This window comes from Octopus bimaculoides, chromosome 10 (assembly GCF_046866305.1).
Source record: "Octopus bimaculoides isolate indiv1 chromosome 10, ASM4686630v1, whole genome shotgun sequence".
Lineage (NCBI taxonomy): Eukaryota > Metazoa > Mollusca > Cephalopoda > Octopoda > Octopodidae > Octopus > Octopus bimaculoides.
In genome coordinates, this window is record NC_142937.1 from 17,041,037 (window position 1) to 17,054,983 (window position 13,947).

At 37.5% G+C, this 13,947-nt stretch overlaps 1 protein-coding gene across 2 annotated transcripts in view; it reads left to right on the forward strand.

The window, feature by feature from the left end:
• LOC106879924 (uncharacterized) overlaps positions 1 to 12,776 on the forward strand; it is a 131,255-nt gene extending 118,479 nt beyond the window's left edge. For both annotated transcript variants that reach the window (XM_014929681.3, XM_052971061.2), the window contains exons 17-22: positions 165 to 1,192; positions 2,215 to 2,968; positions 6,252 to 6,508; positions 8,978 to 9,070; positions 11,121 to 11,195; positions 12,218 to 12,776. In XM_014929681.3, coding sequence (XP_014785167.1) covers positions 165 to 1,192; positions 2,215 to 2,968; positions 6,252 to 6,508; positions 8,978 to 9,070; positions 11,121 to 11,195; positions 12,218 to 12,313 — 2,303 coding nt within the window. In that variant the 3' untranslated portion in view covers positions 12,314 to 12,776. The remainder of the gene's footprint in view (positions 1 to 164; positions 1,193 to 2,214; positions 2,969 to 6,251; positions 6,509 to 8,977; positions 9,071 to 11,120; positions 11,196 to 12,217) is intronic.
• Positions 12,777 to 13,947: the final 1,171 nt, after the last annotated feature.

The following is a 13,947-nucleotide window of genomic DNA, read 5'->3' on the forward strand; positions in this document are numbered from 1 at the left end:
TCATTCAATCCATGCCAGCATGGAAAATAGACATTAGATGATGATTATGATGATGATTGTATTTACTCATTGTATTTAAACTTGCTTTAGATGAAGACTTCATCGATAGTAGTTGTTGTAATGTAAATTGTGACTAACTTTCAACATGGCTTTCTGTTTTTCAGAGTCATCTCGACCATCACGATGCCACTCTCATTATCATTCAGACTCCAACTATAACCAAAATGATGCAGGAGTGAAAGCAGCTCATTCTTATTCCAGCATTCACATTGCATCTGACCAAAGTTTGGAACAGACTTATTCTCATCGCTCAAAAGAACTCGGATCACCTGCACGTTCTCATTACAAAGATCCCTCTTTGAAAGACCAAAATAGCCCTTCTGGTATTGTTCCTTGTCAAAGCAGTCCCAGTCGTGTAAAGGGCTCACATAACCCCTTATATCCTCATCAGCGTTATTTGGTATATTCACCACAGGGGAGCAAGCCATGTCATAAATCTCGAGGTTATGATTCGGACACTGGTTACCGTAGCGATCAGGAACATCTTCGTTATAAATACCTTCAAAGTTTGACCATCTCTCCTCAACATTCTAACAAAACAGACAGAAGTTCCGATATATTGACACCATTGAGTCCTTATAAACATTGGCCTAAACCATCACGAAGAGATGGTTATGGCAGTGATGTTGAGAGTTACAGAGGTATGAGTCAAACCTCTGTAGGTTATTCCCCACTTAAAGATCAACATTCCTCACAGAGTGTGCCGTTTGGACTTCATTCCAAGCCTTCATCAGGAGAATCACATTACCAGGCAGTAGGAGAACGTCCTCTTTTCGGAGATGAATTTTACAATTACAAAAAAGAACCATCAAGGATTGGTTTAAAACATAGGAACTATTCACCTTTAACTGTTTCAGCTAGTTTTAATGAAAAAATGCTTGACCAGAGTACACCAAATTTTTCTAATCCCCCACATAGTTTCTCTCAGTTTTTAGACCAACAGCAAGTAGAGGATGCCAAGTTAAAGAGTTCCAAACAGTCACTCTCTAAACAGGAAGAAGTAAGGTGGAAATCTTCCAAGCAATCTCTTTCTCAACAAGAGGAAAATAAATGGAAAACTTCCAAACATTCTCTTTCACAACAGGAGGAAATCTATGCAGTGTTAGAAAATAAGACATTATCAATAGCACATGTAAGTATTTAACCCTTTTGTTAACCTCTTTCTGTTAAATTACACTACTTTTGTTTCACTTGATTTTGAGAATAATGAAGAATTCATTAAAATAACTTTGTCATTATTGAGCTTGTGTTTAGAACATAAATCAACATGAAATTTTGACAGAAAATTTTAATTCAAATCTCTTTAAAAACTGAAGTTTGTTTAATAAAATCAGGGGTGGTCTCAGGAAGATTGGTATCAAAATGGTTAAGGTAAAAAAATTATTGACTTCATATGCAATCACTGAAAGTTTATGTTGGTTATTGGAATCAGGGTCCAATAAGGAAAACAAAGGAGATCACAATGTGTGTAGTGTGCATTTGAACAGAAGAGTAGACTTCAAGAACCCTATATACTAAATGTAAATAAATGAAACATGACATTACATTTGCAAGATTTCTCAAAGATTTCTAATATATATATATATATATATGTATATATATTTAATTAGACTATATGTTAACCCCTAGTCTGTTGAAAGGAATTGATAAGCCCACATATAACATCCAAAGGTACATCTTTTTTCCTCTAATGAAATTATACTCATGTCACGTAAATGTAAATTTAATGTACAAATTTGTAATTAAATTATTGAGTATTAATTGAAATAGCTGTAAGAAGTGACGATGAAACAATTATCAACTTCCTAATCTCCCTTTTCTTTACACACACACACACACACACACACACGAACTACTATATCTATACCCCTACACATTCTCACCCAAAGACACATACATATACACACATCAATCATGTTTTGCATAACTGTAATGCAATAATTTCTATGTAAGATAATATACATACAAAATTAGGATGTGTGCATACAGTGACAAAATGTTTCTACATTCACACTCGCATATATATATATATGTATATATATATATATATATATATATATATATATATATACATATATATATATATATATATATATATATATATATATATATATATATATATATATATATATGGTATTCATTTATTTATTGTAGAAGCAGGAAAGCAGTGTACGGAGTAACAGCAATGTTTCAGAGAAGACACGGCCTAGTGCTCCCCCTTCTTATCACCAACACAGCCCTCTCTACAGTTCAACTGCTGCTCTACATTGGCAGCAGCAGCAGCAGCAACAGCAACAGCATTATCAATATCATCATCATCCTCATCAGAAACAGCCATCACAAACCCCTCTACAGAAACTTCAGAACGATCCCTCTCCATTAACATCTCCATCTCATTCATCTAACAATTTTTCATCAGAAAACCCTTATGGTTACATATCTCACAGTTCACCTTCAAACAAATCAATGCAACATTCCTCCCCCATTTATGATTATACTAATTACACACCTGGTTCCCCCAGTTACCGTAGCGGTTCCAACAGCCCGTCAGCCTACGGTCAAAAACAGTTTTACCGGCCCGGCAAAACAAACAGTTGCCGAACGCCCGACATGGCCAAGGGGAATAACTCCGATTGTTTCCCATCTGGACTAGACTCGCCTCGCGGTTCAACGTCTTCCCGAAGTGACGGAGGAGGTAGTGTCAGTGCGGGTAGCGGATCAAGGAACCTGCGCTACGAACCCCACCGTCTTTCCCCATTGTATACCAACCCAGCTTCACACCTACAGCCATCGATTTCACACTACGAGGACGTGGCCATTTTCAAAAGCGTGGAACCCTCAACTAGTTCTACAGATAGCGGTTACGGTCACGTTTATGAGAAAGTAGAGACACACATCCAGCGTCAAGGTAAGTTCATTTAGCTCCCCTTCTTGTTGTTCACTGTTGCTGCTGAACATAGCAGTTTTATTGCAGAGTGGTGGGTCTTAGGAAGGGTGTTCAGCTGTAAAACCCTACCAAAACAGACACAGTAGCCTAGAGTAGTTTTCTACCTGTCCTGTTCCTGTCTACCATCCTACCAATGCATGCATAAAAGATAGACGTAAAACGATGATGATGATATCATCAGCATTTTAACATCTGTTTTTCATGCTGGCATGGGTTGACAGTTTGACAGCAGCTGGCAAACCAGAGGGCTACACCAGGTCTCAGTCATCTGTTTTGTCATACTTACTATGGCTGGATGCTCTTCCTAATGCCAGCCACTTTACAGAGTGGACTGCGGGCTTTTTACATGGCACCAGCATAGTTGCTCTTTATATGGCACCGGCATGGGTGTTCTTTATGTGGTGTTAGCACAGTGTTATACATGGCACCAGCATTGGTGCTTTTTATTCCCAGCCCCCAACAATATACTCCCTCTCCTCTTTTCTATCTCTATTCGTCACAGAGTTTGTTTATAGCATTTCTCTCATTGACTGCCACCAAACCTAGTATGTGCTCTCATCATGCATCTCTTACGTTAATACGTTCTGTATTTCTCTTTTACTCCTACCGCTCACTCTGTATCAACCAAATTACCCCCATTCATATCAGCTCTTATTGTATACACATATATTATGAATTATACTATACTATTATGGTTTATATTATGTATTATAGTATAACATGATAATATCAGTGTTCTTATAACATAAAGTGCATAAGTTGGGCAGAATTAGTGGCAGCACAGATAAAATACCTTGTGGTATTTAGTTACGTGACTTTGGTTTCTGATTTCAAATAGCAATATTCCAATCTCACCTTTCATCACTGAGTGATTGGTAAAATAAATACTAGTCACATACAGTGGTAGATATTTAATAATAATAATCCTTTCTACTATAGGCACAAGGCCTGAAACTTGCAAGGAGGAGACTAGTCAATTACATCGACCCCAGTGTTTCACTGGTACTTAATTTATTGACCATGAAAGGCAAAGTGGACCTCGGCGGAATTTGAACTCAGAACGTAGCAATGGACGAAATGATAATAATAATCCTTTCTTCTATTGGTACATCACCTGAAACTTGGGATGGAGATAATTAATTACTTTGACATTCCCCCCCCCCCTGCCTCCCGTTCTTAACTGGCACTTGTTTCAATTCCACTACGTGGAACCTTGGGTAAGAGTCTTCTACTATATATAGCCTTGGGTCGGCCAAAGTTTTGTGAGTGAATTTTGTAGACGGAAACTGGAAGAAGCCTGTTGTATATGTATATGTGTGTGTGTTCCACGACTGCTTGACATCAGTGTTGGTTTGTTTGCGTCCCCATAGCTTAGCGGTGTGGTAAAAAGAGGGGAATGATAGAATAAGTTACCAGGCTTAAAAAAAAAAGTATTGGGGTCAATTCATTCGACTAACAAAATTCTCCAAGGTGGTGCCCCAGCATGGCCGCAGTCTAATAACTGAAACTTGTATAAGATAAAAATGCGGCGAAGGTTGGTCTTCGTCGAAAAGGTCATAATACAACCGAAAAATGTCCAGCTCTACTTGTTTTTCCGAAAAACTAATTAAAATAATATTTGTCGTAATATTGACCATTATTTTTCTTCGTCGCATAATTATTTCTTATCTTTTGTAATTATTTCTTAGCTGTTAGCTTTTCCATGTTTCCTGCCTGAAATATATAAACACTGTTGACGTAGTTCAACGGTTTCTCTCAAACATTCACAGAAAGTTGTCTCAATCCAGGGAGGTAACTCTGACAGTTTTATCCTGTGAACTCGTCAATATTGAGAGAGAGAGAGAGAGAGAGAGAGAGAGAGAGAGAGAGAAGTGCGAGATGGGAGAAATGTTAGCACGAAAAAGGGTTTATCGGTATTTCGTCAGTCTTTACGTACTGAATTTAACTTCCGCCAAGGTCGACTTTGCCTTTCATCTTTTCGGGGATGAAATAAATACCAGTCGAACTCTGGGATCGATGTAATCGACTTAACCCTTCCCTCCGAAATTCCTGGCCTTGTAACAAAATTTGAAACCAATGTTAAACGGAGAGAAAAAGAAATGGTTAATTTTTATAATAATCATCTTCTAAATTATAAGTTGTTTAAAAAAAATTATTTCTAATAATTAGTGAAAAATTATGAGGCATGATGGTTAAGAAGTTCGCTTTGCAGTTTCTTGGATTTGGGTTCTGCCCCACTGCATGGCTCTTCGGGCGAATGTCTTTTCGTGTTGAATGAATTTGGTAGACAGAAATCCGTCGAGTGTGTGTATTAATGTAGCGACTTAATTTAAGTTCTAATTTACACGATCAAGGATTGTGATGTCACTTTGGTGTAGTGATGTTCAGACTTATACATTTTTACAACTGCTTGACAACCAGTGTTGGTTTGTTTACGTTCCAGTAATTTATTGGTTCGGCAGAAGAGACTGAAAGAATAAGCACCTAGGGTCAATCTGATTAATTAAAATGCATCAAGCTGGTGCCCCAGTATGGCTTCAGTCTAATGACTGAAACAAGTAAAAGATACACATCTCTCTCTCTCTCTCTCTCTCTCTCTCTCTCTCTCTCTCTCTCTTTCTCTCTCTCTCTCTCTCTCGTGTTCTGTCTTTCCACTGTCACTACCAACAGCCTTACTGTGTTGCAGCAAATGGACAAACTCTTGCTGTCTTCACATAACATTATTCTCAATCACTGCACAATTTGTTCAACAGCCAAGACATTTTCTCTATGTTCCCTTTCTGTGAAAGTATTTCTACTATTTAGAACATACCACTGGCCTGTTTGTGGCTTCAGTTCTTTCAGCTGGTGCTGTTATTGTATATTATATTATATCCTACGGATGCACTGCCAAGTGGTTAGGGTGTTGCACTCATGATTATGAGATCATGGTTTCGGTTCTTGAGCAAAAAACACTTCATCTCATATTGCTCTGCAATCACTTCAACACCTGACATGTGGTACACCGTCCACCTGTTCAGGCAACGTCGATTTGATGGAGGGAGTGAGCTAATGTACAACACCTACGTTTGATCACTATAAACAAATCATTTGTACAGGTCGTTTGGCAAAAAAGCTAAACACTCTTGTGTCATCTCAATGAGAGTGTCCATCATTATTATTAAATTATATTATATTATGTTTCCTATATTTTACTGTTATACACTCTGGGGTAAATTTCACAAAGTTTGATTCATACTTTCAGTTCTTGTCAGTCAGACGAATAACAAAACTGCCTCCCAAAGGAATTCCTATCAAGTGAACCCCAATGAAGATGATGGGCTTTCTTGCACCCCGTCAATTAGTGAAATCTCAAGCCCAACACCCTCAAGAGAAGTGACCCCAAGTAGATGTGTTGAGACTGTTTATCGTCAGCAACAACAGCAGCACCAACAACAACAACATCGCCAGCAGCAACAACAAAAATCTGAAGAGTTTTTAGATTCCAAAAGACAAAATCTGGTTTGTAATTCCTGTAAAGACTCTCTGAAATATCTTCCTTAACCTATCCTCTCAATCTTTCATTTTCTTTAATCGAAGCTTTTTATTATTGTCAAGAAATATTCCTTAATAACCTGTTGTGTGAATGAATCACCTTCTTCCTGGGGTGATTCAAGTGTGTGTGGGGAGGATGTGCAGGTGTGGTTGTGTGGTTGAGAAACTCACTTCCCAATAACATAGTTTTGGGTTCAGGCCCTCTGTGTGGTAGGCACCTCAAGTAAGTATCTTCTGCTACAGCCCAAGGCCAACCAAAATCTCGTGATTGGATTTGACAGATGGAAATTGAGATATGACCATTTTGTGTGTGTGTGTGTGTATATATATATATATATATATATATATACATACACACACACACATACATGCGTGTGTGTGCGGCTCCTTGTCTTGACATCGTGTGATAATTATAAATGAGTGTCACAGTCATACAAGCCATGACATGCATTTCTAGTCTTCCATGGAAACATGGCTGGCCATGGGAGAGATATTACCCTGTTTGGAAACAGGTGAGGGTTGGTGACAGGAAGGACATCTGATCATAGAAAACCTTCCTTGACCAATTCTATTTGACCCATGCAAGCATGGAAAAAAGTATAATAAAACAATGGTGATGGTGCTTGCATGTTTGTGTGTTTTACATATGGCAGCTTGGTAGTTTAAACAGCAACTGATGGTCTGCATTATAAACAAAGATATTTAACATAGTTTTGTATAAAACCTAATTAGTTTAATTAGTCTAATCATCTGGTTGTCTTGCTGCAGTGCACTGAATGGTTGGTGCTAATATTTGTGGTATGCAACGAGAGTAAATGAACAGGTTCTGCTTTTAACACCACGTTGCTGTCTAAAGTTTCTGGCCATATAAAATAGAAATACTCGTAAAGGTATTAAGTGTTTTCAGTTGCTGAACAAATCATCAGACAATAGTGTGTGTGTGTGTGTATGTCTGTTTCTGTGTGCGTGCATACACTCACACACATATTGAGTAACAGGTTGACTTAGCCTCTCATGTTACTTAAAGTTTTGTTGATGGGAAAAAAAACATGGCCAGCTACCCAGATGTCTGTAGAGCTGCTTGAGTTCTTTTTTCATGTCCATGAAACTTTAAGTAACTCAAGGAGCCTCATCAACATGTTACTTGATATATACAACTCTATGTTTTGAGTACTACTTCTCTATGTTGTTTATTCACTTCTACAAGCATCTCTCTCTCTCTCTCTCTCTCTCTCTCTCTAATATATATATATATATATATCATCATCATCATCATCAATAATGTTGTTTTAACATCTACTTTTCATGCTTGCATTGGTCAGATGAGATGTTGATGTTGAATTTTCTATGCATACCTTCATGTCCCTAACGCTCACCTGTATCCAAGAAGGTTTCTATTTCCCCATGGCTGGGCATCTGGGTTTGTTTCTCTCTCAGAAACTGGACCTGAACAGCATTGCTTTTATGACAGTGACAATTATTTAGAACCATCAGCTCATGTCTGCACATTTAGCCATATATATATATATATATATATATATATGGCTAAATGTGCAGAAATGTAGGCGCAGTAGTGGCTGTGAGGTAAGAAGCTTGCTTCCCAACCACATGGTTCTGGGTTCAGTCCGATTGCATGGTACCTTGGGCAAGTGTCTTCTACTATAGCCTTGGGCCAACCAAAGCCTTGTGAGTGGATTTGGTAGGCGGAAACTAAAAGAAGCCTGTTGTATATATGTGTGTGTCTGTGTTTGTCCCTCCACCATCGCTTGACAACCAATGTTGGTGTGTTTACATCCCCGTAACTTAGCAGCTCGGCAAAGGAGTCTAATAGAATAAGTACTAGGCTTACAGAGAAGAAGTCCTGGGGTTGATTTGTTTGACTAAAGTCAGTGCTCCAGCATGGCTGCAGTCAAATGACTGAAACAAGTAAAAGAATATATATATTTTATTAGTGTGTGTGTATGTTATATATATGTAGTAAATAAATTATCCTTCAGTTTTTGACAATGAGTTTTCCAGTAGTTTGATCAACTGAATTGCCATCTCATTGAATTATGATGTAACTGGCTGAGTATTCCTTATATTCTTAATGTAATCTTTATGCAGAATCAACATGACCTATTTGTGTGTGTGTGTGTGATAAAACTGGTCTTCTTAAATTTCAGTTATCCATTCAATGGGCTTCCCCACAGTTTCTTTCTATCCTTTTACACTCACAAGAATTAGGGAGGGCAGCCTGAAACACTTGCCCAAGATGTCATGCTGTTGGATGAAAGATAAGACCTCATTACTCCAAAGAGAAGTTCTTAATCATTTACCTGTAAATGAAGTATGGGAAAGAATGAGACAGTAAAATAGAGATGGTGGGGGCAGAGATAAAAAGAGTGAGTGTTGTTTTCTCTATTAACCTAATTTTGTCTTTCTGTTTTTCACCAGATCCAAGTGTCCATTAACAAAAATCCTGGATTAGGATTTAGTATAGCTGGTGGTATTGGATCTTATGGCAACCCTTTCAAGCCAGATGACATTGTGAGTTTGTTTTAGTTGTTTTCTATATTATTTTTATTAACATCTCTGTAGAAATGTATTTTTGAATATCTGTGTCGGAAGAGAGTGACAATTTCATATTTAATTAATGTTCTTTAATTATAATTCTTGGGTTGTTTCTCTCTCATCCCCCCTTTTTTTTGTTTTTTTACTAAAATTAGTAATTTAAATCCATTTACTTATTGGATTAGGAAGGCATTAGGAAAGGCATCCAGCCATAAAAACCATGCCAAAACAGACAGTGGAACTTGATGCGGTCCTCTGGTTTACCAGTTCCTGTCAAACCATCCAACCCATGTCAGCATGGAAGGCAGATGTTAAATAATGATGATAAAATGATGGGTACACATGAGGTATTAGTGTACCTCTACTTTGCATCTCTAAGAGAGTGGTCTTTAGTTTCTAATCCCAACTCCTTCCCAACCTCAGCCACTTGGTCCTTAGCATACTTCTAATGCCTAAATTCCATTTCCATTACTTTTTATATTTACTATGCTTCTGACCTGAATCGGTTCAACTTGACATGTGTTGCCACTGAAGTAGCTGACCGTATTCTTAGAACTTCTCTGCACACCTTATCTTCAAACACTGCAAATTGAAATTGGATTTCTGAAGTTTTTGTTTAGAAATGTCAAATTTCAACAACCTGATCAGTAATGAAGAATCCGGTCAGCTGCCTCGGTGACCACATAGGTCAAATAAAGAGGAACTAATTAAGACTACAAATACAAAAGTAGACATAAGATAGAATTAGTGAAGGAATGTAAGTACCATGCCTGTGGATCAGATTAAAATATTTGGTCAACTAGCTTAGCTAAAGTAGATCTGGTCAGCTATAACACTGACCACATAGGGTAGCTAAAGAAAGGCATGACCAGTTATACTTTAGGTATTATAACTGACCAAATACTTTGGACTGACCTTGTTGATCAGCTCAAGTATTTGGTCAACTCCCTTAGTTATAGTCGGTCTGGTCAGCTATAATATGACCACATAGGTCAAATAAAGTGGAACTAATTAAGACTACAAATGTTGTAGATATAAGGTACAATAAGTGAAGTAATGTAAGTACTTGGTCTATGGGTCACTCTAAGGTAAGTTGGGTTAGCTACCTTAGCTAAAGTAAATCTGATCAGCTATCAGAGTGACCCAATAAGGTCAACTAAAATAGATTTGTGACCATAAACATAGTAGTTAAAAGGCACAATAAAGAAAGGAATGTAGGTATTAGGCCTGTAGGTCAGTCTAAAATATTTGGTCAGCATGCTTATCTGTAGTAGTTCTGGTCAGCTGTTTCAGTGACCAAATTGGTTAATTAAAGATCATCTGATTGAGACTATAAACAAGAAACAAAGAGAGAATGAAGACTTCATGAAGTGTCCAAGAAAGTTCAGACAAATGGAAACTCTTGCTCCCCTCTGTACTCACTCTTTCAGTGGCACTTTAGATGGGACCGAATACAACAATAATAGGGCACTAGTCCTTAAGCTGGGAAGTAGTGACCCCTTGGAGTGTTGTAAACTCATAAGGAATGGAAAATTTTGAGCGAGTACATGGGTAGTTGATTCTGAACAGTACTGTCACTCACAGGAATTCTGTGTATACATAATGCACAGTATTCAGCTGTATTTCTCATTGGATTATGTAACGTAAAATGGTCACTATTAGATGGGTGTCTGCTGCTTAGCTTTGATATTCTAATGTAAAATATATACAAGTACTTTTCTTTGGTAGCTAATAAATGCATACATATATGTGATGGTGGTGGTGGTGGTGGTGGTGGGGTATAGTAAAAATACAGGAAGTAATAAAAGGAATATCAGTAGAAATGTGTATGTGTGTGTGTGCATGTGTGTTAAGAATTTACATTTGATAAGGCAATGTATGAACCTAATATAAACACTAATCTTGTTTTTTTTTTTAAATAAGAAATAAAAGTTACTGGCTCATTTATGGCAGTTTTGCTTGTAATGTCGCCCATACCAAGGCACACACATACACACACTAAGGTATCATTTACTTGTCTTTCCAGGGTATCTTCATCACTAAAGTCCAGCCTGAAGGTCCAGCACTGAACACCCTTTTCCCTGGAGACAAGATTCTAAAAGTTAGTCTTTTTTACTTTCAGTTTCAGTTTATAAAATTTTCTAAAATATTCAGACTCTTTTTCAGGCTATCATCAGTTTGGTTCAGAGATAAATATACTGGTGTCTGTATTTTCACACACACACGTACACACACGTACACACACGTACACACACACACAAAATAGATGTTCAGTATGCAATATAAAAACTCACAAGTTGATGCCAGTCTGATGAAGTGTCACTGCAATATAACCAATGGCACAAATTGTGTGGCTTTTCACACGGAATCATTTATGTGGCATTAGAAATGGAATGGTACAGAAGTAATTGTAGCTAATAGCAAAGTTAATACAGTTCTATATTTAAGAGATGAGGAATTATGTACATTATTTACATTTGACGGATATTTGTCCTCATCTTGTTTGTTGTTAACACAACATTTCGGCTGATATACCCTCCAGCCTTCATCAGGTGTCTTGGGGTAATTTCGAACCTGGGTTCTCATTCCTAAGGTATTTTTCGATATTATTATCATTATCATTATTATTATTATTATTCAGGTCACAGCCTGGAATCGAACTCAATATCTTGGGGTTAGTAGCCTGCCCTCTTAACCACTATGCCATATAGCATAGTGGTTAAGAGCGTGGGCTACAATAAAGGTAAAATAAAGTGTCTGTCTCAAGGACACAACACACTGCCAGAAATTGAACTCACAACCATACGAGTGAGAGTTGAATTCTCTAACCACTTAGCCATGTGCCTTCATCCAAAGACATAACATGCAGCCTGGTCCAGGAATCAAACCCTTGGCCTTACTACTGTGAGCCTAACACCCGAACCACTAGGCTACACAATGGAAATAAATGATCAGATAAATTTGTAAGAACATTACGACCTCATCACACATTGTTATGTTAGCCCACACGTTTATCACCTTTGTGTTACTGATACCATGTATTGTTCGTTTAAGTTATTGTCCACCTTTCTTCTAATGAGTTCTGGCATAAAATCAAAATCTCCATTACACTTTTCGTTGCAGGTGAATGGCGTCGACTTCAGCAACATTGAACACACCAGAGCTGTTGACATTTTAAGGAACAGCAACCCTGTTATGTTGTTGGTAGAACGAAGCTGAAAGCAGTAACACTGAAGGCCACGGCCACAATTCTGTCATCAACACTTAAAGCATTGTCGATTGGGAGCTGAGCGGAATAGCTCAGTGTTGGAGCTACCAGGCTAGTCCAAATTTATTGAAGAGAGAGTTTAATATACAGAACCCTACTGGTTCAAGCATTGGTTCTATGTTTGAGCTCTTTAAGGGCCAGTGAAGAGAACTGTGGAGTTTTGTTAGTGAAAGTTCTAACCTTTCTAAGCACCAGTGAAAATGTAGGAGTTTTGCTGATCTGACTTGGAAACTTGCCACGGTTGGTTGGTTGATTGGCTGGCTTGCTGGCTGGCTGGCTGGCTGGCTGGCCACTTAAGGAAAGGCTTTATGAGGTTTCAGATCTTCACTGTTACAAACCCAGTCACGGTTCATTAACCAAACCATATATTCCACCAATGTCATTTTGATAAAACACCAAATAAATAGTAGAGAATATGCTCAATTTTGATTGGATAATTTAATATAGTTAGCAGCCAATCATAAGTGACTAGGGTTTATCACTGTTTTTCAACAACAGCAATAAAACATGAAACTGATGATTAACTGTAATATATCTAGAGGAATCGATCTGTGATTTGTGCATCAAATCATTCAACTAACCTCCAACACATTGGATAATGTAGTCCAAGGTACATTTCATAATGTAGTCTTAAGTACACTATGTCTTATGTCTGAAAACTAAGATACATCAGGTTGGTCATAATTGGAATGTCTTTGATCATAGGGTTGATTGGAGATTAACCCTTCAGCATTCAGATTTCTCTTTTAAATGTCATTCTGATTTTATATTGTTTTGGATTAATCTCTTAGTTTCAAGATTTCACTGTCATTATGAGCTGGCAGAACTGTTAATGTGTTGGACAAAATACTTTGCAATATTTCTTCCAGTTCATTATGTTTTGAGTTCAAATTGCACTGAGATAGGTACCAGCTGAATATGGGGTTTGATGTAATCAACTTCCTCTTCCCCTCAGAATTGCTGGCATGGAACCAAAATTAAAAAAAAATATTATTATTACTATTGTTATTATTATTATTATTATTCATATACACACAACAGATTAGACTGTTGGAGAAGAAAACTTCCTAACATCAAGCTACGACAAGTAACCTTAGATGTCAAGAACCTTCCTAAGTATACTAGCTGTCCCTATTATTATTATTATTATTGAGTGAGAGAGTTGCGCATACCATCAAAGTGACAGTAGTTGTGAAGCAGTGAGCTGGCAGAATCATTACTGCATTAGGCAAAATTCTTAGTGGCATTTCTTTCAGTTTTTTGTTCTGAGTTCAAATTCTGCCAAGGTCAACTTTGCCTTTCTTCCTTTCTGGGTTGATGAAATAAGTACTCATGAGGCACTGGGATTAATATAATCAACTAGCTCCCTCTCCCGAAATTATAGGCTGTGTGACTCTAGTAGAAAGGATTATTATCATCATAATAATAATCATCATCATCATCATCCAGAGTAGTGAAGTAGCAAAATTGTTAGAGCTTCAGAAAAAAATGCCTTGTGGTATTTCTTCTGACTTTTTACATTCTGAGTTCAAATCCCACCGAGGCCAACTTAGTCTTTCATCTTTCCAGGTATCAATAAAACAAG